The 23,870-nt window shown below is 66.2% G+C and overlaps 1 protein-coding gene across 5 annotated transcripts in view; it reads right to left on the bottom strand.

Moving 5' to 3' along the window:
- Positions 1 to 1,491: 1,491 nt before the first annotated feature.
- Positions 1,492 to 23,870, bottom strand: part of DPP6 (dipeptidyl peptidase like 6) — a 519,939-nt gene continuing 497,560 nt past the window's right edge. For all 5 annotated transcript variants that reach the window (XM_045837839.1, XM_045837842.1, XM_045837838.1 and 2 more), the window contains exons 13-26: positions 23,534 to 23,641; positions 21,076 to 21,167; positions 20,259 to 20,306; positions 18,865 to 18,983; positions 18,231 to 18,278; positions 13,284 to 13,382; positions 10,418 to 10,487; positions 8,708 to 8,902; positions 7,877 to 7,931; positions 6,233 to 6,344; positions 4,665 to 4,723; positions 3,913 to 3,985; positions 3,733 to 3,806; positions 1,492 to 3,390 (exon numbers count right to left, since the gene is read on the bottom strand). In XM_045837839.1, coding sequence (XP_045693795.1) covers positions 3,247 to 3,390; positions 3,733 to 3,806; positions 3,913 to 3,985; positions 4,665 to 4,723; positions 6,233 to 6,344; positions 7,877 to 7,931; positions 8,708 to 8,902; positions 10,418 to 10,487; positions 13,284 to 13,382; positions 18,231 to 18,278; positions 18,865 to 18,983; positions 20,259 to 20,306; positions 21,076 to 21,167; positions 23,534 to 23,641 — 1,296 coding nt within the window. In that variant the 3' untranslated portion in view covers positions 1,492 to 3,246. The remainder of the gene's footprint in view (positions 3,391 to 3,732; positions 3,807 to 3,912; positions 3,986 to 4,664; positions 4,724 to 6,232; positions 6,345 to 7,876; positions 7,932 to 8,707; positions 8,903 to 10,417; positions 10,488 to 13,283; positions 13,383 to 18,230; positions 18,279 to 18,864; positions 18,984 to 20,258; positions 20,307 to 21,075; positions 21,168 to 23,533; positions 23,642 to 23,870) is intronic.

Here is a 23,870-nt window from a genome sequence, read left to right as displayed (position 1 = left end):
TGCCCAGGGCCCGCTGGGGGCGGGGCTCAGATGGGGCCGGTCTCGGCATCCTCCTGTCTCTTTGGTTCCCGGTGGGCACAGGGCGGACCGCACGCTGCGCCACGGGCCGCTGTGGGGGGTTCACTGTGCTGGCTGCGGGCCCATGGGCGGTGCCACCCCGGCGGGGCACGGGCAGCAGCGGGCCGGGCCAGCTCTCAGTGGACGCCACAGCCGGTACTGTTCTTAATGACAGTGTTGGACCCTAGTCGGTGGGAACGGACCCCTCTGGGGACAGTTGGTGTTGGCGGCCCTCTCGTCCTGTAGAGCGTGACCGGAACAGTGTCCGGGGGCCCAGGACGCGGCCGGGGGAGGTTGTGGCAGAGACTGTGGGCGCCGCGCCAGGGCAGACCTGCTCGGGGAGCATGCTGAGGGGGGCAGGCCCCCGTGTGTGCTCGGAATTGCTGTCCCCCGCCCCCCAGGGGCCTGGATGCGTGAGCAGAAACAGGCAGGATTCTGCGGGTGCGGGGCCCAGCCTACACCCCAGGGCCCCTGTTCGGGCTGCGGGGCAGCAGAGGGGGCCGAGCTCAGAGGGAGCCGGAGCTCAGCACGCGGCTCCCTGAGCGTGTGGGTGCACGCCCCTGCTCGGGGTTCAGGGCGCACTATGGATTCGGGCCCCGCTGTCCGCACGTGTCGCTGGTGGCACCCTCCCCCCCACCGCGCCATGGTGCCGGTCGGCCGGCCAAGCTGAGAAAGGACTGGACACGCCCACAGCTTGTCCTTGGTTCGGAATCCAGACTCTGACCTCCGTTCCCAGCAGCTGGGCTCCCTGTGGGCCAGGGTGTCAGGCAGTGGCTGCCCCCCTGTGGGACTTTGGGTGGCCCCTCGCCTCTCTGGGCTTTAGAGCCCCTGTCCGTGCAGTGGGGGGTGGGGGGGTGGGGGGCGGACTTCCGATGGTGAGTGGCCGCCTGGAGCTCAGGGCTTGCAAAAGGGAGCCCGGCCTCTCAGGACCGTGCCCGGGGCCTCGCCCCAGACCCTGCTTATGGAGCTTGGGTGGCGGCAGGACCCAGCGGGTGCAGCCAGGGGAGGGGCTGGTGGGGAGCTGCTCTCACCCCCGGCTTCTGCGGGGGCCTGGGTTCGTTTCCTCAGCCCCCTCTGCTTTCCGGCTGGGCGCCGTTGACACCAGGGTGACTGGTTGATGAGACACAAATGGGTACATGTCCCACCGGAGCAGGTGTCTGTGAGGCCTCGCCGTGGGCAGTGCTGCAACCTCCGAGGGGGCGGGGCCCGTCTCCACCCCAGAGCCCTCCCCACGGGACCACACTCACCGCCTCTGACTGACCCGGGCTCCGCCGGTCCTGTCCCCTCTACGACCGACACTGTGGGTGCCCCTGAGGCTCGGGGGATGTGGCTCTGCCTAGGTCAGCGCCCAGTGGGCTCCTTAGATTTCTCGCCGCCCCGCACGCTCCCGAGGTGACGCGCCGGAAAGAAGAGAGCTCTCCGAGTGGTAAAATAACGTTTTATTCCGTGGACGCACAGATGCACCACCCGCACCACATTCCCACGTCCCTCCCACCACTGGGTCTCCTGGCCCGAGCCGGCGGCCGGTCAGCCCTAGGCCGTGACGCGCCATCGGCTGAGCCCACCGACGCGGCAAAAGCATGACCACGTCACCTTCCTGGTGGCCCACAGGTCTGCACGTTGATGCTTTCCATACATGGTGACGTGTCACCTTAAAAAACCCCTGGACACCTTCCCATGGCATTAGCTGGCTCGCAGCGACGACGCCCAACCCCCCAAATCCCGAAGCGCCACAGACGTGTCCTCTCTGCCAACAAAGGGTCCCCCCCACCGCGCAGCCCCCCGGGGGGCCGGAGAGGTCAGGGCTGACGTTCGGGCGGAGAACGAGCTGCCGAGGGAATGAATGGTCAGGGTGGGTGACAGCTTTGAGACGGGCACGTGTGGACAGTGCAGGCCAGCCGGGTCGGCATGCAGGCGACACGGGACGGGGACCGCGGGAGGGGCCGGGGGCACGGCGTGGCATCCGGCGCACATGCCAGTCTTTATGTACAACAAAACGAAACGCACTCGACCCCCGCGAGGTACGTCTGGCCGAGGGTGTCCACGGCGTCCATGGGTGGCTCCATGCGGCGGGTGGGGGGGTGGCGGTCACCAAGCATCCCCAGGGTGGGGGGTGATGCCCGAGAACGCCCACACTCTCCTCAAGGGTTCCCATCCCCCGAGCTCACGTGATGGACCTGGGGTGGTGTCCACACTCTGTCTTTTTATGTATTTTTTTAAAAAAAAAAAACAAATGTCACGGGGACAGACTTGGCAGCTTCCCGGGGAGGAGGACAAGCCCGGGGGCATCGGTAGACGGACGATGAGAATCTAAGCGAACCCTATTGCTGCTGGGTGCGGGAGACAGCTTTTATTTATGCACTTTCTTTTGTGTCAGTAAGTAGGGCTGGGTGTTTTCCCCCTCCTCCGCGGTGTGAAATGTCTCCGAAAAGTCTAGAGCCGACCTTGAGGGGTGAGCAGTGACTTCTGATCTGTTTCTTCTCACAAACAAGTGCCAAGCGGACAGGCGGGCGGGAGGAAGCCACGCGGAACCGAGGATAACGAACAAACGAACAGACAAACCAACCCGGCACAGAAAGACGACCCCAGGGCCGCAGACAGCGTCAGGTAAAAACCATAGAAAAATACGAATTAATTCCGCAAGGTTAACCATTAGCGTCGCTACAGTAAGACCGGGCGGACAGCCCCGAAAAACGCGGAGGGCCCTAGCACAGGAAGGAGCAAGCCAACCTAGGAGGTGCTGTTAGAGGGATTGTGCTCTCGTGGTTTCCATGGCGCGGTTACATCAGACAGGACGCGGTGCCGCCGGCAGGGGGCGCGGTGCTCACGCTCGCCGGGGCAGGCTTCCTCGCGGCGGCCGCCGCGGTCCTCCGGTCCCGGGGGTGCACAGGGAGGGGCGGGGCGGCGGTGGGATGCACTCGTCGCTCTGCGGCCAGCAGGAGGCTGTGACGGCCCCTGGCTCCCTGGAAGCCCGTGGGAGTGATGAGGCGCCTCCAGCCGGGAAGGAGCTGGTTTCTGAAGCAAAACGGCCTTCAGGGCCCGAGACACACATGCTAGGGATCGGGAACGCCCCCCGCCCCCCACCCCAGTGCGGGCGGGCGGTTGGGCGGGAGAGGGGGGCGGGGTGCCCAGCCCCACGCTGGTCCAGGGAGAGCCACGCTGCTGCGCCAGGGGCGGCCGGGGCGGCGCTCAGTCCTCCTCCTCCTCCTTGGCTGTGGCTGTGGGCACTCTGTCCTGAACCCTGAAGCACTCCACGAAGAAGTTGACGATGGTGCGGTGCAGGTGCTGCCTGAGGGGGGCGCTGTGGAAGTAATGGCTTTCGTCCGGGTAGATCTGCAAGGAAGGCGAGACCTGAGGGGGCGCGGGGCACGGGACTGGGCGCCGCGCAGGCCCCACGGAACCTGCAAAGTGAGTTTCCCCGCACGCATCCAGGGCCTTCGCCTCCCGGGGGTCAGCCAGGAGCAGGCGCACATCGGCGGCGTTGGCTAAGCCAGAAGCCCCAAGGGGTCTAAACTCCGCCTGAGTGCAGGACGGAACTGTTGTAACCACTTGAAAAATGAGCCCCGGCTGATCTGTCTGTCGGCTGCGCCCGCCCGCGGCCGACAGGCATGCGCAGGCGCGTTGGCAGCAGAGGGAGCCGCGCGGAACTCGGCGCCGGTGTATGCGCATGCGTACCTGCAGGCTGTAGTTGGCCTTGCCCTTGATGAGCTGAGTGATGAGCTCTGCCGTGTGCTGGAAGTGGATTTTTTCTGTCGGAAGGAAAGGAGAGAGAGGGACGTGTTTGTCCCCACCCGGGACGCCGTTGGGGTGTGGCCTTCCCCGGGTCCCCAGGGAGTGACTGTCCTCCGCCCTCACCGTCAGCGGTCGCGTGGATGATCAGGAACTGCTGTCCTTCCAGCGCTGACACCCGGTGGCCCACCTTGGTCATCTGCACGGGCGGGGGCAAGGGGACAGAGTCAGTGGCCGTGCTGCGGGGGCTGGGCGGTGTGTGTGCAGAGACCCCCCGAGAATGGAGGGCGGGGTCTCGGAGTCAGACCTCGCGAGAACTGGGGCTCTCCGTCCGCGAAGAAATGCCCAGCCTACCCAGAAGCCTCTGCTCTCCTCCCACGAACCCCCTTGACGAAGAGGAGGGGGCGCGGGGACAGGAATGGAGACACGCTGGCCTCCCCGGGGACATCTGCATCGAGCCACCGAATGGCCGCGACTTAGCAGGACACATCGTGGGGGTCGTCTGACCCCCAGGCCATAGGTTCTTCTTCCAAAGCGGAAGCAGCCTTGGGTGTGGGGTGGGGGCAGGGGACACGTACACCCCACCTCTGAGGACCATGGGACAGACTCTGCCGTCCAAAGACTTTCTTCCTTGTCCCCCCGAGTTCCAGAATGGGACAGGACACCCACCCCAGGGGGTCGCAGCCACCTCTGGTCACAGAGCGGTAGAAGGAGGGGGGGAGGGGAAGTCTCCTCGATGGGAGCGGAGGTCAGGGGTGGCACCCTGGGAGGGGGCGTGGGTTCGGGGTGGGCGGGGGAGGGAGGGAGGAGCTCAGAGAAGAGGTGACGGATGTCATCGGAGTCCCCACCTGGCCAAGGGGAAGGGCACCCACACCTACCTCATAGGCTCTGTTGTCAAGCCCGTGGAGGCCCAGGTACCTCTCGGAAAACGCAGACGCTGCACAGAAGCAGAGGGACAGAGGGTCACCGGTCTGGGCGGAGCCCGCACTCGGGGGTCCCCGGATGCCACTCGAGGACAGGGCTGTGGCAGGGTGGGCTCACGTGCTCTCGCCCAGCACGTGCCTTTAAAACCCCCAACTTGTCCTCTTGGGTGTTTCCAGGGAAATCAGAGGGAGCCGTGGAGACACGGAAACACGCGAGGGCCCGGGACTGGGGTTCGGGCAGCAAGGCGAAGCCTTAATTCGGCAGGACCCGCTTAGCCAGACCCCAAAGAAACGGCTCCGCAGTCCGCGCGCCCGCCGTGCGGGAGGGAGAACGACGACCCAGAGCCAGCTCCCGCGGGGATCTGCCCCGTGCTCAGCCTCGGCGTGGCCCCTCCCGTCCCCGGCCCTGGCCCAGGTTTGCGTGAGGGTCTGGGGCTGCCCTGTCTGCAAAGCTCCTCCAAACGGCCCCCACCCACGGGTTTCGGGGAACATCCCTCATTGAGCGGCAGGGTCAACGCCCTGTCTGGGGCAGGGTGGCGCCAGGTGGGGGACGGGCAGTGCTGATGGCCCGTGAATCAGGCACATGGGAAATGGCATAATTAAAAAAAAATAAAGACTCACCGAGCTTCAAAAATATAAAATCTGCTCTGTGCATTCCCGGGGGAAACTCATCTAACTAGTTAAAATCTGGAATTGAGGGTTCTCGGGCGATGGTCCGCTGACATTTGCATTCGAACGTTTTGTAAAGGTCGGCGTGGGAGCCCGGGGCTGCTGGACGCCACAGTGGTCCCCGGACCCCTCAGCGGGCACGTGGGAGGGCTCGAGTCACACAGCCACTCACGCCCAGAGCAGAGGGGCTGGCCGGCCAGAGGGAGGGGGCGGTGGGGGCCTCAGACCCCCTAACAGTGACACGGACCCACATCTGTGCCCAGACCCAGGCCGGACCCTGTCCCTGGTCTCCGGGTCCTGCCACTGGGAAAGCCCCTCACTCTCCCCAAGGACAGGGGCCCGCCCTGCCCGGGGCGGGGGTGGGGTGGGGGGAAGGCAGGCGGGGGCAGAGGGGGGCTGAGCCCTCGTAACTGTCCCCACTTCCACCGCATGGAGCAGTCTCTGTTCCGCCCACCTGCCCACCACGCCCCCTCCCCCGGGACACAGAGCTCACGCGGGTCCCCTGCCTGGGGGCTTGGAGCCCAGGGGCAGGGCAGCCCTGGGGAGTCTCGGTTCCGTCCTGCCAGCGGGCGCACCAGGGTCAGAACCACTGGCTGAGTCTTCTGGTCGCAGGAGCTGGGACATAGGTCATAGGCACAATGCGGGGGGGACAAGGGACTTGAAGTCCTCCCTCTCTTTCCCCAGGTTCTCTGTCTGCGCTTCCCCGGTGAGCCTGACAAGCCCCGTAGTTTATCGCCCACTGTGGGTGCCCGTGTCGGGGCGGGTGAGGGGGCGGGTGAGGACACGGGGCCCGAGGGAGAGCAGTGCCGGGAGGCGGGGGACCACAGGGCGGGGCGTCTAGTCAAGGGCATTACCGTAGAGCTTGAAGTCTGTTATCGGGGAGAGCGCAGAGCCGCAGGCGAAGATCTGGCCTTGGTTGTCACCCTTGGCAGGGAGGAGGTGGGTGCTCAGGTAGCCCCCGTAGTCCTGGGCAGAGAGAAAGGCGGTCAGTGGGGGCACACGCCATTCCTCCAGCCGCGACAGTGGCCTCGGAGGCACCGGCCACTCAAGCAAGAGTTCTCACGGAGCTGCTTAAAAAAAAAAACATTCAACTTCCAGGTTTTTAAAGGCAGGTAGAAAATAGAAACTGAATACCTTCCCAACTACACATTCCGAGATGCACGTCTTGCCCTCTTTGGGGCCCCAGTCTGAGGTGACAGGAAGGTGGCAGGTGAGAGTGGCCTGCAGTGTGTGACTGGGTTCTGGGTATGGGGGGTGCCGTGGGGCGCAGGGCTGGCCCCACGCCCCGGAAACAAGCCCCCTTGCACTGAGTTTCCTGCTGGTTCCTGGCCTCCGGGCACAGCCAGCCTGCAGCGTAGGATGCCATGTGATTCTGGGTGGGTAGTGGGGGGCTGGCCAGGGCCCCATGTCAAAGGGCCACGGTGACAGTGGCTGGTTTGGGGGCCGCCATGAGACAGACACCCGTGCGTGTGCTCTATTGCCTTGGGGTCCACACGAAAGACCCCCTTCCTGCACCCAGATTGTTGCCGCAGCCGCGTTCTCAGCCGCTGAAGCTAGGAAGTAACTGGGGTGCCCGTCGGCAGCGGATGGAAGAATAAACCAGGGCCCACCCGGACTCAGCACCAAAGCGGGGGAGCTCGGGAGCCGTGAAAAGACGGGGGGGGGCGGTGCCTGGAAGGCCTCTCGCCGCGCCCGGCTTAGAGCCGAGCTGCCCTGACACCTGGACATCACGCCCACTGGCGTGGCTTCGGCTTTGTCGTGTTCCCATTTCAGCGTGATGAGTTTCCCCGATCGTCGGTGGGAAACCGGTGACTCACGTGTTCACTCTGTGGTTTGCCTCGTCCCGTGTGCTGCCCTTTCAAAACCGAGTGGCAGGGAGAAAGCGGGGGCTGCCCACTGCGCGGGGAACAGGGCCAGGCGGCAAAGGCCACCCGGGGCCAGACGCGGGTCCGAGCTTCTCAGGGACCCGGTGGCAGGGGCAGGGAAAGGTGGGCAGGGCACCGAGGGCGTCAGGGCAGTGAGACTGCCCGGGGTGACCCTGTGATGATGGACGCAGGTCCTCGTACATCTGCCCCACGTCACACAGCGGACGACACCCGGAGTGACCCATGGCCTCGGGGTGTCCCTGTGACTTCACCCGTTCTAGCCAGGGCTCCCTCCGGTGGCGGCGCTGATAGAGGGGGAGGCTGTGCGCCGGGCAGGGGGTGCAGCGAGCGGGGGGGAATCTCCACCTGCATCCCAGTTTAGTGGAGAACCTGAGATGCTCCGAAACACAAAGCCTGTCCCGTCGGTTTCCCCTGGGGACGCCCCCCACCATGCGGTTCACCTCCCGGCGTTCCGCTCTTACAGAAATAGCTGCTCGCACGCCACCAGACCAGAGACACCCCCGGGAGGCCCGCCCCAGGCCCCCAGGCCCGGGTGGGTGAGGGGCCGTGCAGGACCTGGCCCTGAGCTGGGGGCGGGGGCGGGGGCGGGCAGACTGCAGAGAGCGCACTCACCTCCCCAAACACGCCCACGCGCGTCTTATCGATGTACGACTCCTTCAGCATCATCCTGCGGAGCCCAAGGACGCGGGTTAGTTCCCTGGCAGGGCTGCCTCTCCGTCCCCAGGGGCCCCGGGCCGTCTCCGGGTAAAGAGCCCCAGGGGCCCGAGGAGACGCTGGAACTCTGACCCGTGCATTCACCGCGTGCACCGGGCTGGCGTCTGGGCTGTCCGCCCACGTGACAACCTGAGGACCCCTCTCGATGGTGCTGAAGGCCCCCAGGAGCTAGTGTCGGAGATTCCCGAGCACAGAGCAGCCAAGGCCGTGCCGAGGTGTGGAGTGGGCACCTCCTGTGCTCCCCGCAGCAAACCCTGCACCCCCTTGGGGGGAGGCCTTGGCCTCCTGGGGTCCCTTCCCGGTGGCTGTTTGCCCTGAGGCCCGTCTGGCACCAGCAAGGCTGCACCATCTATCACAGGACCTCCCCTGTCCCTGACACCGGCTCGCCCAGTGAGGGGACTCTGCGCACGTCCCCAGCAATGGGAACTGCCACCCCGGGCTCAGAAGCACGAGGTGGGGGCCAGTAGGGACCGAGAAGGGGCCGGGAGCTTCGGCGAGGAGCTGGTGCGCTGGGCTGGCCTCGCGGTCTCTTAACCCGATCAAAGGGGCCGTTTCTCTCGGAGGAGTGGGAATGCAGACCCGGGTCCGAAAGAGAGCTGAGGGGGTCACAGATGCCCTGACCGGAAAGACACCGGAGAGGCCGGTGGAGGGGGGGGGCCCCCCGAGGGCACGCGCAGCCGCCGCCCCCGCCCCCGCCACCCCCGCCGGGACGCCCCCCGGGGCCCTCACCGCACGGCCTCCAGCTGGTCCCGCTCCTCCAGCACGCCCAGCCGCCGCCGCACCTCGTGCAGGAGCCGGGTGCCCTGGAAGCCGCTGCCCCGGCCGTCGCAGCGCAGCACCACGGCCCCGTGGCCGCTCACCAGCACCGTCTGCCAGCTCACCGCGAACCTCTCCGCCACGCTCTGGCTGCCCGGGCTGCCGTCCCTGCAATGGACGGACGGACGGACGGGGCTGCGGGGGCTGCGGGGGCTTCGGGGTCTCCCGGCGGCTGAGCCCACGCAGCCTGGCCGCGCCCCCGGCTGCCGCCCACCGGCCGGGGGCCCCAGTTTGGTCGCCTTGGGGGGCCCTGGGGTCTCCCTGAGGTCGCGGGAGAGGCCAGCGTGGGGGGAGAGGACACCGTCCGTAGCTTCAAGACAGATGGAAACCTGTTTCAGCAGGAGGAAGGGGTGGTGCGGGAGGAGTGTGTGCCGTGTGTGTCTGTGGTGTGTGTGATGTATGCGTGTAGTATGTGGTATGTTGTATGCACGCATGTGCTGTGTGTGGGGTGTTGGTATGCATGTATGTGCTGTGTGTGCATGTGACATGTGGTATGTGTGTGTGCCTGTGTGGTGTGTATTGGTGCGTATGCATGTGGTGTGTGTGTTGGTGTGTGGGGTATGTGTCTGTGTGGTGTGTGTCGGTGTGTATGCATGTGATGTGTGTTGGTGTGTGGGGTATGTGTCTGTGTGGTGTGTGTTGGTGTGTATGCATGTGATGTGTGTGTGGTGTGGTGTGGTGTGTGTTGGTGTGGGGTTTGTGGGGTGGTGTGTGAGGTGTGGGTGCTGTGTGAGTGCGGTTCTTGGCCGAGTGCTGACCCGCCCGGAAGCGAGGGCGGCGGGAGGACCACAGAGTCCGGGACCAGGTCCAGGGTGCGCTGGGCCAGCTGAGCTGGCTCATCGGGTTTGGGGCCGAGGCGGGTGGCTGCCCGGTGGCCCCTGATACACCCCGGGGGCCCCTGCTCCCCCTGACCCCTTCCAAGCTGACAGGCGGCAGAGTGCGGGGAAGACCAGACAGGGAGGAAGGGATGGGCTGACCCATCCGGGGGGGGGAGTCAACCCCGGCACCCGCTGAGGGCCTGGCTGCTCCCCACTGGGGGGTGGGGGTTCCTGATCAGAGCCCCCCCCACCTCATCGGGGCAGGTTAGAGAGCTCTTAAAAAGCCATTCTAAACCTGGGGGCCTGCTCATTAGCACAGGAATATCTGAAATAATTCTTTTTTGGCCAGTACGCAGGTTCAAGGCCACTTTCTTTGTAGCTGGAAATTCGGCCCGGCCAGCAGGCCAGGCCACGGGCAGTGCCGGTGGCTGCCCGGGCCCCCACTGAGCTGCAGACAGCACGCGCCCGCCCCTCCCGGGTGTGGTGGGGCACTGCCGCCGGCTTGCCGGACCGGGCCGAGCCCCAGGACCGGCCACGGCGGCGTGGAATCTGAGCGTGGACCTGCTCACACTGACACACTGCCCCGGGGAGGGCGGACAGAGGGTGAGCCCCCGCCCCTTGACACGCGGGGTCAGCGGTAGTTACAAAGACACCTGACCCCGGCCGAGGGTCAACCTGAGTTTTCACTTTGCAACATCACAGCTCCCTCGCGTCGTCGTGGGGCTTACGAGTCCCGGGCCTGTCCCTCTGGGGGGTCCCTGAGCCCCCAGCCGGCACCCCGGGAAGGAGGAGGCGGCGTACTCACACCACCAGGAGCAGCGGGTAGTGGGCGGTCTCGGTGAAGGTGGCCGGCTTCAGGATCTGCACGGGCAGGCCTGGCGGACACAGAACACGGGCGGCGGGTTAGGGCCGCGGGCCGGGGGCGGGGGCGGGCCGAGGGCAGCGTGGGGCTGCCTGCGGGGTTCTCCAGCCGAGGATACGTTCCGTCTTGCGAACACGATGAGTTGGAAAACAGGAAAGACGTGATTCTCCGAGAGCTGGAAAGAGGTGGGCGGGGGAGGGGGGAATCCAGGCAGGGAGAACGCACCCCCGCCCCACCGCGGAGGGCGCAAGGGCACCTCAGCGGGGGAGGGGCCCCGGGGAAAGTGGGGACCCGGAGGAGAGGCGAGATGCTGTAGCTGGCAGTGAGGTTGGGGCGGCAGCCTGGAGAGGAGGCTGGAGGCTGTGGGGACCCTCTGTGCAAAGCCCCGGGCTCTGCCTGCCTTAGTGTTTGCAGGCTGGTGCTGGGCGGGGGTGCCTGCCTGTGGGCCTGGACACTCGGACACTGGGACACTCGGACACACACACACACACACACACACACGCACACACGGGGAGGAAGCCGGGGTAGCGGGGGTGCGCGTGTGTGGAATTTTCCTCGCCGGTGCCTCGGTCCTCCCCCAAACAAACCTGCCTGCCCAAGATAGACATTGTTTATTGACATTAACTATAACCCAGATTAGCAATTAAATCGGAATTAGCGGCCTTCCCCGCGGGATTCCCGAGGGCCCACCCCAGGCGGGGGAGCCTGCTCTCACTGGGTCTCATCTGTGGAGACTGGACCGGAATGTTAATGGCTTGCAAATGGGCCGGACGCCCGGGGACAGCAGACAGGCAGGCCCAGGCCTCATCGCCAAATGTCCATACGACCTGGGCCGCTGCTCCTGGCCTCTGATACATACGCTGGTGGGCAGGCTGGGCCAGGGCGGGACGGGCAGACCGCGTTTCCCGAGAGCCCGTCAAGGGCAGCCTGGGCCTCCAGTGGGAAACCGCGACACGGCACAACAGAGATGGGTCTGCAGGGCGGCTCCTCCCCTGCCCTGCCCCCGTCCCCGGCAACCTCAGCGTGGAAAGAGGCCTCGTCGTGCAGAGGGGGAGGGGGGTGAAGGCTGCTGACTGGTCTCTGAAGGTCTTTTCTGCACCTTTCCAGGAGCAGGTGGACCGCCCTTGGGTGCCCTGGGGTTTGGGAAATGTCATGGTGGCGGCAGGGTGCAGAGAGGACCGGAGAGTGGGGGTCCCCGCAAAGGAAGGCCCCCCATCCCCAGAGGCTGCGGGAGGACGCAGTGGATGTGAGGAAACTCCGAGGGGGGGTTCGGGAAGGCCTGCGGACGGAGGGTGGGGGGGTCAGGAACCTGAAGCCCGGCCGTGGAGGCGCACCCGGCTGGCTTCCCAGGGTGTGGCCCCACCTAAGGGCCTTCTGTGGGCTTAACGCTCTGCTGTCGTGATAAACAGGGGAAGAGGCACCCCGACTGTCAGTCCTCGCTGGGCCCCGCAAGTCACGGGGCCTGGCCTGAGGTCTGCATGCATCCGTCCATCTGTCCACCCGTCCATCTGTCCATCCTCCATCCATCTACCACCCGTCCATCATCCATCCACCATCCATCCATTCATCCACCCATCCTCCATCCATCATCCACCATCCTCCATCCATCCTCCATCCATCCATCCACCATCCTCCATCCATCCATCATCCATCCATCCATCCATCCTCCATCTACCACCCACCCATCATCCATCCATCATCCATCTGTCCATCCTCCATCCATTTACCACCCATCTATCATCCACCCATCCTCCATCCATCCATCCATCCACCCAACCATCTCTCCATCCATCGATCCTCCATCCATCCATCCACCATTTATCCATCCATCTCCATCCATCCACTTTCCATCCATCATCCACCCATCCTCCATCCATCCTCCATCCATCCATCCACCCATCTATCATCCATCCATCATCCATCCATCCATCCATCCTCCATCTACCACCCACCCATCATCCATCCATCATCCATCCATTCATCCACCCATCCTCCATCCATCATCCACCCATCCTCCATCCATCCTCCATCCATCCATCCACCATCCTCCATCCATCCATCCTCCATCCATCCATCCATCCATCCATCATCCACTCATCATCCACCCATCCTCCATCCATCCATCCACCATCCTCCATCCATCCATCATCCATCCATCCATCCATCCTCCATCTACCACCCACCCATCATCCATCCATCATCCATCATCCATCTGTCCATCCTCCATCCATTTACCACCCATCCATCATCCACCCATCCTCCATCCATCCATCCATCCATCCACCCAACCATCTCTCCATCCATCGATCCTCCATCCATCCTCCATCCATCATCCATCCACCCACCCACCATCCATCAACCATCCATCATCCATCCATCCTCCATCTATTCATCCATTATCCATCCACCATCCATCTACCCATCCATCCATCCATCCTCTACTAGCAATCTAAAACTGTCTTGTTTTGTTTTGTTTTGGGTTCTTCCTTGCAGAAGAACAGCACGAGAATGCCCGTCCCGTTAATGTGAGCACTCTCACGAGTCTGGACCTGAACACCGGGACTCTGGCGTCTGCGTGCAGGTTTGAACCAGCGAATGGCGTCCTCCGTGTGGGCGGGCCAGCTCTTCCTGTGACGTGTCCCCTTGGAATCTGTGGCGTCCTGCCACCCGGGTCCCCCGTAGGAGGACACCCGCCCCTGCGCCCTGCGGAGTGACTCTCCATGCAGGGAGAGGAGGGCGGGCGAGACCGCCGGCCGACTGGGGCAGAGGTCCCCGCCTTCCCCCCGGGGGGTGGGGGGGGACTACTCACGGTACTCGTCGACCTCGATCTGCCTGTACTCCACCTTGGGCATCTGCCGCTCGCTGACGGCCTTCTGCACGTGCTCGTTGGTCTCCAGGTCGAACATCTCTGGGAGAGAGCGGAGGACAGAGCAGCGCATTCGGAGTCCGCCACCGCCTCCCGAGGCCGCCGGCGTCCACGTGCACCATGCCGCTCGGGCCTACGCCCGTCCCCGATGGCGACCCGTGGGACTGCTCTCGCCCCGGCCACGGGACGGAGACATTAGCCACCTCACCGAGGCGACAGTCAGGAGCCTGGGAGGACGGGGGTCTCCCCGCTGTGTCAGGAGGCACCCCCCAGCTCCGTAGGGTTTTGTTGCCAGTGGCTTTTCTCACACTGTCAGCCCGGGTGCGTTTTGTCCCCAGACTGCGGGTCTGGGGACACCGGCGTCACGTGCGGGGCCCGGCAGCCGTGAGGTCTGCTGGGTGAGTGCGGCCGGCGGGGCGGTGATGCGGGGGTGGGGGTGGGTGGTTTTCACGCGAACACTTCACCTGAAACGTCACGTGGTGCGCTGGAGCGTCACACTATGTTACAGAATGGCACGCCTATGCTTTTGTAATAAAAGATTTTGTAACGAAACGGGGACATTGTTTGTGCCGGACGCCGCTCGTGTTAGGGCGAGTGGTTCTCCCAAGAGAGCGGCCGCAGCAACCCAGGGAGGGCTGGAGATCAGGAGGGGCGTCTTTGGTTCTGGGAAATGTAAGACCCCTGTGTCGTGCCCTCATCACGAGGGTCTCTGGCTTTGGGAGCCTCCATGTGGGGGGACGCCCGCTGCCAGCCCAGCCCTCACCTCACCCTCCACCTCTGGGTCAGAGACGAGCTCAGCCCTGCGCCTCACCTGACACGCGCCCACCTGGTCCCTGGGCACCTGGGCACCCTGGGACACACGGGTGCCGCCCCTGCCTGTCGCCCCAGGGGCACAAGAGCCCTCTCACCTGCCACTGCAGCCCTCTCCTGGGACGGCCTGTGCACCGCACCTCCCCCGCTGACAGGCAACAAAGCCGCCCGCCTTCCTCACCTCCTCCTCGCATTAGCCGCCCTGTGGGGACAGCCTGTGGTCTGCGGTGACCGGGAATCCTATCTTCAGGGGATGCTGCCGTGAGCCCGTCCGGTCACGCCGAACACCCCCCCCCCCACGTCACGGCCGGCAGGTGTCACAACGACCGTGGGGCTGGCCTGTCCACCGTGAGATAAACCCAGGGGGCGGCAGCCACGGGCCTTGGGGGGTGCGAATGTGGGGCGCACTAAGAAATGGCCGCTCCCAGAGAGGCGTGGGATTGGCAGGCACAGTGTCCTCCCGACGAGAGCAGCCGAGGGCCTGCCCCTCCCAGAGACGGGGCCCCACGTGCCGGGACGGCTCCGGTAGCAAGGCTGCCCCAGCTGGCTCCAGTTTTCCATGGAAGGGGTCTGACCGGAACCTCTCACAGTTGTGGAGCCTGCGCCCCTCTTCCTATGGGGGCGGGGCATCTGAATTTGCAAGTTCTGATCTCACCCGGCTGCTTCCAATGCTGGCCCCGAAGGAGAGACGGCGTGCCCAGGGGGCCTGCGGTTCCGCTGCCCGCTGCCGCGTTAAGCCGGCCCGGAGGCAACCGAACTCGGACTCGCCACCCAAGTGCCCGTGTGCGGCGATTCCCGCAACTCTGAGCCGCGGCGGCGGCACGTGGGGGCGCCCCGGCCGATCAGGCCCGGGTGCACCACCCGCATTTGCATAGCCCACCCCCGGCCAACCTTCAATTCCCACCCTTCACGGAAGGGCACCAAGGCAGCGGACTATTAAATTCAGTTAAATATCAGCTCCCTCGTCTCGTGATGGCCCACGCGACGGGTGTTATCAGCAGAGAGCGGGCCGCCCCACAGGGGAGCCGGGGTAAGCCGTGTTATTTGTCCCCGTAATTGCATTCAGAGAGGGCCGGCTCGGCGGAGGAAATGAGATCGCGAGTCCCCCCAAGGGCTCTGCTCGGATGCAGGGGGGCCGTGGGCGCCCCCCCACCCCGACCCCGGCTGCAGCGGGCGGATGGCCACTCCTTAATTAAACGTGAGTCTCCTTCAGCGCTGCATGGGATTAGCTATGACCCAGGGCAGAGGCACAAAGCCTGCTCCTGGGGGCTGCCCGCCTCCCTGGCTGCACCCAGAGGTAGAGGCGGACACGGCCCCCCACACCCCAGACTCCTCCCAGACGCCCCCTGGTGGGGGCATCGGGAAATCACCGCTGGGCTGGATTTGGGGAAATGAGTGGCCGGAGTCTTACAAAACCTGAGAGCAACCGACCTGAAGGAGAGGGCAGCCTGCTGTGCTCCGCACGTGTCTGCAGGAGGCCACGTGTGTGAGTGCACGTGTGTGTGAGTGCATGTGTGTGTGAGTGCATGCACGGGGAGCATGCCCCGCATTCCCCGGAGACAGGAGCGAGGCCGAGACTGGGGCCGAGGGGTGGACAGGCCACGCTCTCTGCCCGGCCTCCACCCGGTGTCACCCGGACGCCAGCCGGCCCGCCCACTGTGCACCTTTGCTCTTGAAGGGGCTGTCCACACACTGACCGCCCCCCACCCCTGGAAAGGCCGCCGTGAGCGGGGCCCTGGGGCCCGGGAGGGCTTCCGGCACACAGACAACCAAGGGCCTGACGGGACCGTCACTCCATGCTTTCTGCCACCCCCCGGCCTCTCCCGTGTTCCCCCCGCCTGCCTGCCTGCGAGAGGAGGGGCCGTCCCGGGGGTGGTTCCTCGGGAAGAAGCAGGGGCGGCCCCACGAACCAAGGGACAGACGCAGAAGAGACCGCGGCTGGGACGACCTTGTAAGAGCCCCACCTTGACGCCCGCGGCCAGAGGGAGCTGGCCTTGTTTCTTTACAAAAGCCCAGCCGGGTGGCCGTCCCCTCACCCCCGGGCCGGGACCCGCCAGCTCAGGCCGCACCCGCTCTCCCTCCGCCATGGAAACCCGCCATGTCCTCGTCGTCAGGGTGGCGCTGGGTCTTCTGCCCCGGCGCCCGGCTTGTCGGGGCACCCGGGTGCAGACACTCTGCCCCCAGCCCCAATCACGCTCTTCAGGAAACGGCTCGTAAGTAATTCAGAGTCACATCTGCCAACAGCCCGGCGGGCTCTGCCTTTCTCCCTCCTCCCCGCCTGGACGCAGGACGCCACCCGCCGGAGGAGAGAGGAAGGGGCAGCAGCATCCGCTGCCCCAGCGGCTGCCGTTCTGCATTTCCTGCTGCACACAGCCCAGTAAAACCCAAACAGATACAGCAGCTCTTTATATTAAACATAGTTTTTTAAAAATCCTCATTCGAGGGCATGCTTATTGATGAGAGACAGACAGACATTGACTGGCTGCCTCCCCGTGCACCCCAATCAGGGATCGAACCCGCACCCCAGGCAGGTGCCCTGACCGGGAATCGAACCCACAACCTTTTGGTGTCCGGCACGGCGCTACAACCCACTGAGCACCCCGGCCAGGGCAACGGCTCTTTGTATCTTAAGAGAAGCCTTTGTCCTGGCCCACGGGAGCGAGGAAGAGAGACGGCCCTTGGAGCAGCACCAGGCACAGGGGGACGGGGGCTCCGCCCGGGAGGCCTTCCCGGCACCGCAGACCCCCGGGCCTGGGCCTCCGTCAGACCCCGCACGGAACACCAGCCCTAGTCCCCTTCGCGGGGTGGGTGGCGCGCTCACGGCTCCTTTCCCGACTTGACTCGCGGCTTCCGCCAACGTTCCGAGACTTTCGGGCCCCGCCGAGAGAGAGCAGCAGACGCAGCGGCGGGCGGGACAGGGAGAAGGAGCCCCAGAGTGTGACCCGGGCCGGAACCCGGGGCTCAGACGCGGCGCCACACAGAGGACCCGACGACGGCCGTCCAGCGCAGCGGGGCCGTCCTCCCCGTCGCTAAATCCCGCGCAGAGGGCAGGGCGCAGGGCCACGGAACGGCCGCACCCTCAGCCGCGCGAACCCAGCGCTTCTCACGTCCTGTTCCCCGGGCCCCCCTCTGCCTCGGGGACGCGGTCACCAGGGGGACAGCGCGAGGGCGAATGGAAGAACGCTCCTTAAAAGCACCCCTTGACCCGGGGGGCTCCCCGGCAGCGTTTGGAAGGACAGACGGGCGCCCACACGCTCTGGGCGTCGGCGCTGTGGGGCTGGGGGGTGCCGCCGCGGACCGGCCACACAGGCAACAGGAGGCGGCGGTCCGGTGTCCCGGGGGGACCCCATCACACTCGCTCGGGGGCCTCGGTGGGTTCGCCGCACTCTCCCTAGAGCCTCCCACGCCCCGGCCGTCCACGGGAACTTCCGGAAGGGGCGCATCGAGTCCCGTGCCCCCAGCACCCACCCCACTCCTGCACCCCTCAGTTGTGACCCCTCGTGTTGGGAAAGCACAACCCGGGCCCCGCCTCCTGCTCGGCCGCCTCAGCCCCCAGAGTCTTCAGAAGGGACACGAGGCGCGTGCCTCTGCGTTTTAGTGGAAATTCAAAGTGGAAAATGTGCATTTTCTTAAGACAGTAAACAGCCGTCCCATGCCAACCTGCATGGAGTATGTATCTTCAAGCAAAAAAAGTTACGGGTTCCTGGGGGTCCCCGGGAAGGGGGTCCCCGCAGCAGCAGGGGCGTGGAGCCCCTCCCACCGTGCAGGGGCCCCGGACCCACGAGGACGGGCGAGCCTCGCGGTGCCACCGAGCCCGGTCCCCAGGGCAGGTCGTAAGGGGGCACAGGCTGAGCCGGGCTGTGGCTGTGTCTGCGAGGCGCCCCGGCCGGGTGGGGCGGGGCCTCGGGCTTTCCCTCCCGTCACATCTGAGCCCCGCTGGCTGGCGACGGGGTGCTCCCTGAACGCCTGGACCCGCCTGTTCCCGTCCCCAGTGGACACCGCGGCCGGGTGGTCTCACAGCCCAGCTCTGCCTCCCTCCCCCAAGTCCCAGGGAGACGGAGAAAGACCGGAAGGACTTACTTTTCTGGTCCGTGGTGTTGTGCACGGTCACCATGGGGACGCCGGGACCTGCATCACCGGGAGGGGAGACCGGGAGACACACACAACGAGACTGTTAGTGGGTCTGGGGGCGGAAGGTGAGTCCCAGCCTGGGTTCCTGCTCACACGTCTGTGAACTTGGGCCGTGGGGGGGGCAGTTATTTATTTTTAATCCTCACTGAAGATGCTTATTGATTTCAGAGAGACACAGAGAGAGAGAGAGAGAGGGAGACTTCGATCAGCTGCCTCCTACACACACCCCCACCGGGGGTCGAACTCGCAACCTTCTGCTGCCTGGACGGCGCTCCGAGCCCCTGAGGCGCCCCGGCCAGGGCCGAGACTTCTGTTGCATAACCTCCTTCCTCAGCTGCGCTGCAGAGGCTGACCCTTGACATTGTTTTGTTGCTTTTACCGATGGGGCAGGCCCACCGGTGTGTGAGGTCCGTCCCCCAGTTAGCTCGCGGGACGTTTTTAAAACGGACAACGTAGACAGGTTGGGGATTAACGGACGCCGTGTGGGCGGGGCCGCCTGTAACCGGTGTTTAAGGCGTCAGATGCCCGCGCTGCACCGGACTGCCACCCCCGCCCCCCCTGGCCGGCCGCGGCGGGGACCCACCTTCGCAGGTGAGCAGGAAGAAGTCGGCGCCGTGGCTGAAGGAGGCGCTGACGTAGGCGCAGTCGCCCACCAGGTCGCAGGACAGGCACTGCCTGTTGAAGGGGCCCACCGTGCTGGCGCTGCGGGGGCAGAGGCAGCGGCGTGAGCCCGGGGCGGGGGGCGGCGGGGAGGACCCCCACCCAGGGGTCCCAGGCTCCCCGCCCTCCCCTCGGACGGGGCCCTTTCACCCGCCCCCCTGCTGGGGCGCCAGCCCTGCCCCTCCCCGAGGGAGGCCGCCACACGGTCCCTCTGTGAACTGTCTCCTCGGTCCCCGATGCTGTTTGCCGCCTGAGCACGCCCCCGGTGTGGGGACGCTAGTGCTCAGGGTCACTGTCCAGCACTTGGTGCCCACACCCGTCCCTCTGAGCACAGGCTCGGCTCTGGAGGACGGGTGTCCCCGGACCCGTGAGTCCCTCCCGGGGCCTGACACTGGCAGGGGACAGGCAGGAAGTCCGGAAACCCCGCCCAGCGGAGTGCGGGCTGTTTCCGAGGCCAGTGGCCCGGGGCCTCGCTCTCACTCAGGGGACCCCGTACATCGGGACCCACGGGGCCACTGCGTCCAGTGATTTCATGTCCGAGAGGCCGGACGTGTGTCCCCGGGACCTGTGTCCCCGGGATGTGAGTGAGCGCGGCCCAGGGAGCCGGCACTGCGCCCGGAGCGGGGTCCCGTCTGCCCGCTCTGCGTGCGCAGTGCCAGCCGGGAACCCGTCTGCGAGGGCAAAGCCGCTCAGGGAGAGAGAGGGCGCCTCCCAAGGGTGCCAGCCAGCCAGAGGGACACCCGGCAGTCCGCGGGGGTCGGCGTTGACCAGCTTGGTGGCTGACCGCTCTGAGTTATCCGACCCACACGTCGGATGTGGACAGTCTGCCGTGGGGGGCAAGGCTGTGTGACCCCTCGGGTCTGCCAGCTTCCCCCTGTGCACACGCGGCCCTGTGGTGGCCCGGGGGATGGCAGGGGGCACGGCCACCGCCCGGGAGAGGGGACACCAGGCCTCTAGGAGCCACCCGCCTCCAGCCCCTAGGTCTCCGAGGACGAGGGCCGTCTGAGCTGCTCAGGTGTGTGCTGGCGGGGACCGCTGCCGCCTGCAGGCCCGGGAGTAGGGGCCCCGGGAGGGCCCCGCCGAGTGCCCGTTCCCCCCTGTGCGCATCCCACTTCTGAGCCGGGCGCCTCAGTTAGAGTGGTGGCCGCAGGGGTCTGTGCTGGAGGGGCTGGGCCCTGGGAAGCCCCCTCCCTGTCCCCCCGCCCCTGCCGCCCCCTTCTTCAGGTGACAGGACCCGACCGAGCGCCACACAGCACGCCAGCTGCGCCGTGGGGACAGCAGGGCTGGCCTCCTGCCCCCAGACCGGGGTCCCCGTACCTGTAGAGGTGTCGTCTCCGGGGCAGGTCCTCCGTGCTGAGGAAGTAGCTGCGGGCGGACACCGGCGGGCGTGCGGGCGTCAGCGGGCTCGGGCAGGCTCGGGGCCCCGCCCAGGCCCCCCCCCCCCCCACCGGGGCCTCTCTGTGCTCCCAAAGCTCCTGCCGGGCCCAGCCACACCACGGGCGGGGGGGTGGGGGCGGGGGACGGAGCCTCCGTGGGCCCTCGGGCTCTGCCGTAGGGGTGCGGACAGGGGCGGTCGGGTGCCCCGGGGTTCGGGTGCGGGAACCTCTAGCCTTCTGGGGGGAGGGCCCCTGGCAGAAGCCCTGGCTGAGCAACCCCACCGACCGGTCTCCCCTGCGGAGCCCCACGGGGCGCGCCGGCCCCGGCCCCTCGTCAGGGCGGATGGAGGCCACCTGGGCCTGGGCCGGCCTCGGCCGGGAGGAGCCCAGCCGCACCTGCTACCGCCCGAACCCCTGGGGGGGAAATCACTTCTTTTCGTCGTGGCCTGTTGGGTTTGCAAGTCAGGGGGCCAGAGGCCCGCCCCGCCCAACACCGTGTGGGGTGTGGCGCGGGCCCCCAGAGGCTCCCTGCGCCGGCAACCACCGGCCCCCGGCCCGGGCTGCCGGGCGGGGGTTCGCGCCTGCGTCCGGGGGCGGGGGGAACTGGGGCCTCAGGCGTCTGAGCAGGACAGGCCGGGCCGAGCTCTGTGCCCGGCCACCGGGGCTTCTCCGAGAGGCGGTGCGTGGGCGGCAGCCCGGGAGGACGGACGGCTGGTCTGGTCTCGGCCCCCCCGCCCCCACCCCCCTCGTTCACTCACATCTTATTCCGCTTCTCGTCGTAGGACAGGATCTTGGTCACGTCCCAGTCCCCCGAGGTGATGGACTGAATGTTGTCGTTGCTGCTGTTGGGCTGGAACACATGGGCCGGTGTGAGGGGCGGGGCGCGGGGCCCCCCCGTCCCGGAGCCCCTGGGTGCCGGGGGTGCGCCCGCCGCACCTGCCCGCCCCGCCTGGTCTCTCCTCCGGGCGGCCGACCACCCGGCCCACCCACAGCTCCCCTCCCCACGAAGGTCCCCACGAAAGTCCCCACGGGCACGTCTGGTGCCGGCACCACGCCCCCACAGCTCCCATTGAGACGTGTGCCTCTCAGGAGCAGAAGCACGGCTTTGAGGGCTGGGGACACGGTTTCCTTAAGACTGTCAATCAGCTAGTTCTCAGCACTGCGGGGGGAGGGAGAGGGAGGGGGGGAGGGCAGGAAGGGAAGAGAAGGAGAGAAGGAAGGAAGGAGGGAAGGAAAAGGGGAAAGAGGAAGGAGGCGAGGGGAGGAGGAAGAAGGAGAAGGAAAGAGGAAGGAGAGAGAGAAGAAGAGGAAGGAAGGAAGGAAGGAGGGGAGAGAGGAAGGAAGGAGGGAGGAAGGAGGGAAAGGGGGAAGGATAGAGAGAAGAAGAAGAGGAAGGAAGGAAGGAAGAAGGGGAGGGAGGAGGGAGGAAACAGGGAAAGGGGGAGGCCGGGCACGCCCCTCCACCAGCGTGGACGCGGCCGGGCTGAGGGGGCTTGCTGGGCACTTCGCCCGCCCGCGCCCCGTCTCAGTCTCCCAGAGCCCGGCGACGGCCGCAGCCGCCCTCTGTGACGGAGACGGGACCGTGTCCGCAGGCCCGTGGGACCCGAGGCGGGTGTGCAGGGGCCCGGGTGCCGGCCCAGGCCGCTGGCGGTGCCCCGTGGCAGGCGCCCGGGGGCAGGGCTGACCGGGTGGCGACGAAGCCAGGCACCGTGTCCAGGGCACACAGCGTGGGGACCGCAGAGTGGGAGGCCGTGGGCTGAGGGAGAGCCCGTGGGAGCAGGCGGGCGTGGGAGAAGCTGGGGGTGCGAGGGGCTCCCTGGGCGACGGGTGGTGGGTGGTGTGTGGGGGGGCCCACTTCCTGCTGGGATGCTTCAAAGCGTCCCCGGCACGTGCTGGCCCCGTGGATAAACCCCGAGTCCGGGGCTGAGTGGAGACCTGGAAACATGTTTGAATCCTGACAAAAGTCACCCACACCGAGGAGACACGGGTTATCAGTGATCACCGGATGGACGGTCCAGCTAGGCTGCCGACCGTCCGGGACACGGGATCCGATGGACTGGACACGGTGACGCCCGAACGTCACTCAGCCTTTGACAGCGCCGGCCCCTGGCGCAGAGTCACCCAGCGCCGGCCCCTCCTGCTCTGTGCACACTGTTCTTTCGGGGACACGCTTGGGATCTGGCCTTCGACACTGCCTTTTGGGCCTTCTCATAAACACGCGCATTCTACTCTATCCAGAGATTATTTCTGGTAACGTTATTTATTAAAAAAAAAAAAACAACTTTGCCTGAGCATATGTTTATGGATGAGACAGAGAGACAGAGAGAGAGAGAGGGAGAGGGAGAGAGAGATTGATTGGCTGTCTCCCGCACACACCCTTACCAAGGATCAAACTTGCAACCTGCATAGACACGTGCCCTGACGGGGAATCGAACCTACCACCTTTCTGGTGCACGGGATGATGCTCCAGCCAACTGACCCCTCCCCCCCCCGCCCCCCGGCCAGGGCTCTGAGAACCTTATTTTAAATCCGGTTTCACTCACCTGCCCGGTCCCCGGTCACTGAGACTCTTTCCCAAATGGAAAACACACCAAGGAGGAGGTTCCTGAAAATGCCACCCCCCCACCTTTTCCCGAGGACCGAGTCCCTGACCTTTCGGCTCCAGGGAGTGCCCTGGAGGAGGTGGGCGGGGTCCCGGGGGACCGCTCTGCAGGGCACACGGTCCCAAGGCTGTCCACGCGTGTTCAGCTCGGCCGTGAGCTGCCCTCCTCCGAACCAGACCCCGGACGCAGGGCGGACAAACACCCGAGTTTGGCTGAGCGTGCGGTGGGGCCCCTTGGGAGGCTGCACCAGGGGGCCCATCGTGCACGGGGCCCCCGGCCTCCAGGACAGAGTGCAGGGGACACCCCGCAGGCGGAGAGGGCAGGCTGACGGGGCAGGGTCCTCGAAACAAGTAGTGGACACAGGTCCTCGGGCTCACTCACGCCCCGTGGATGCCAGAGTCCCCTCGGATGCTGTCGGAAGTGTCACTCGGGTTTGGTGACATTAGAGGTCCCAGCGTGACCCACAACGACCCCACTGGAGCCTCTCACCGGGACCAGCGCCCCTCCCGCCCCTCCCAGTCTCGGTGCCCAGGGTTATCCGCCTCGGGGACTCGGAGGGGGCAAGCGCGCTCTGGGGGGCGGCCCCCGAGCAGCACGCCAGCCGGGCACTCACCTGGGAGGAGGACACGGCGATGTGGTAGAACTTGCCCTGCCCGCCCTGCGGGATCGCCCTCACGAAGAAGAACTTGCGCCCGTCCCCGGAGAACAGCGGCTCTTCGTTCTGTGGGCGACAGGGAGCCGGTGAGACGGGCGGGGCCCCCTGTGCTTGCAAGGGGCTGGGCGAGGGCGGACGGACGGACGGACGGACGCGTCTGGAGGGGCGTCTGCTACGCCGTCTCCAACTGTCGGTGGGGGGTGCCTTTCCTCCGTGGAACCGGGAGTCCAGCCCCCAGTTGCGTGAGGCAAGGGGAACCATGAAGAATTCACAGGGAACCCACGCGGTGCCACCA

The sequence above is a fragment of the Phyllostomus hastatus genome, unplaced genomic scaffold (genome assembly GCF_019186645.2).
Source record: "Phyllostomus hastatus isolate PE091 unplaced genomic scaffold, TTU_PhHast_1.1 phas_contig_244, whole genome shotgun sequence".
NCBI lineage: Eukaryota > Metazoa > Chordata > Mammalia > Chiroptera > Phyllostomidae > Phyllostomus > Phyllostomus hastatus.
Note: the sequence above shows the minus strand (reverse complement) of the source record. Positions and strands in the feature narration are given on the sequence as shown.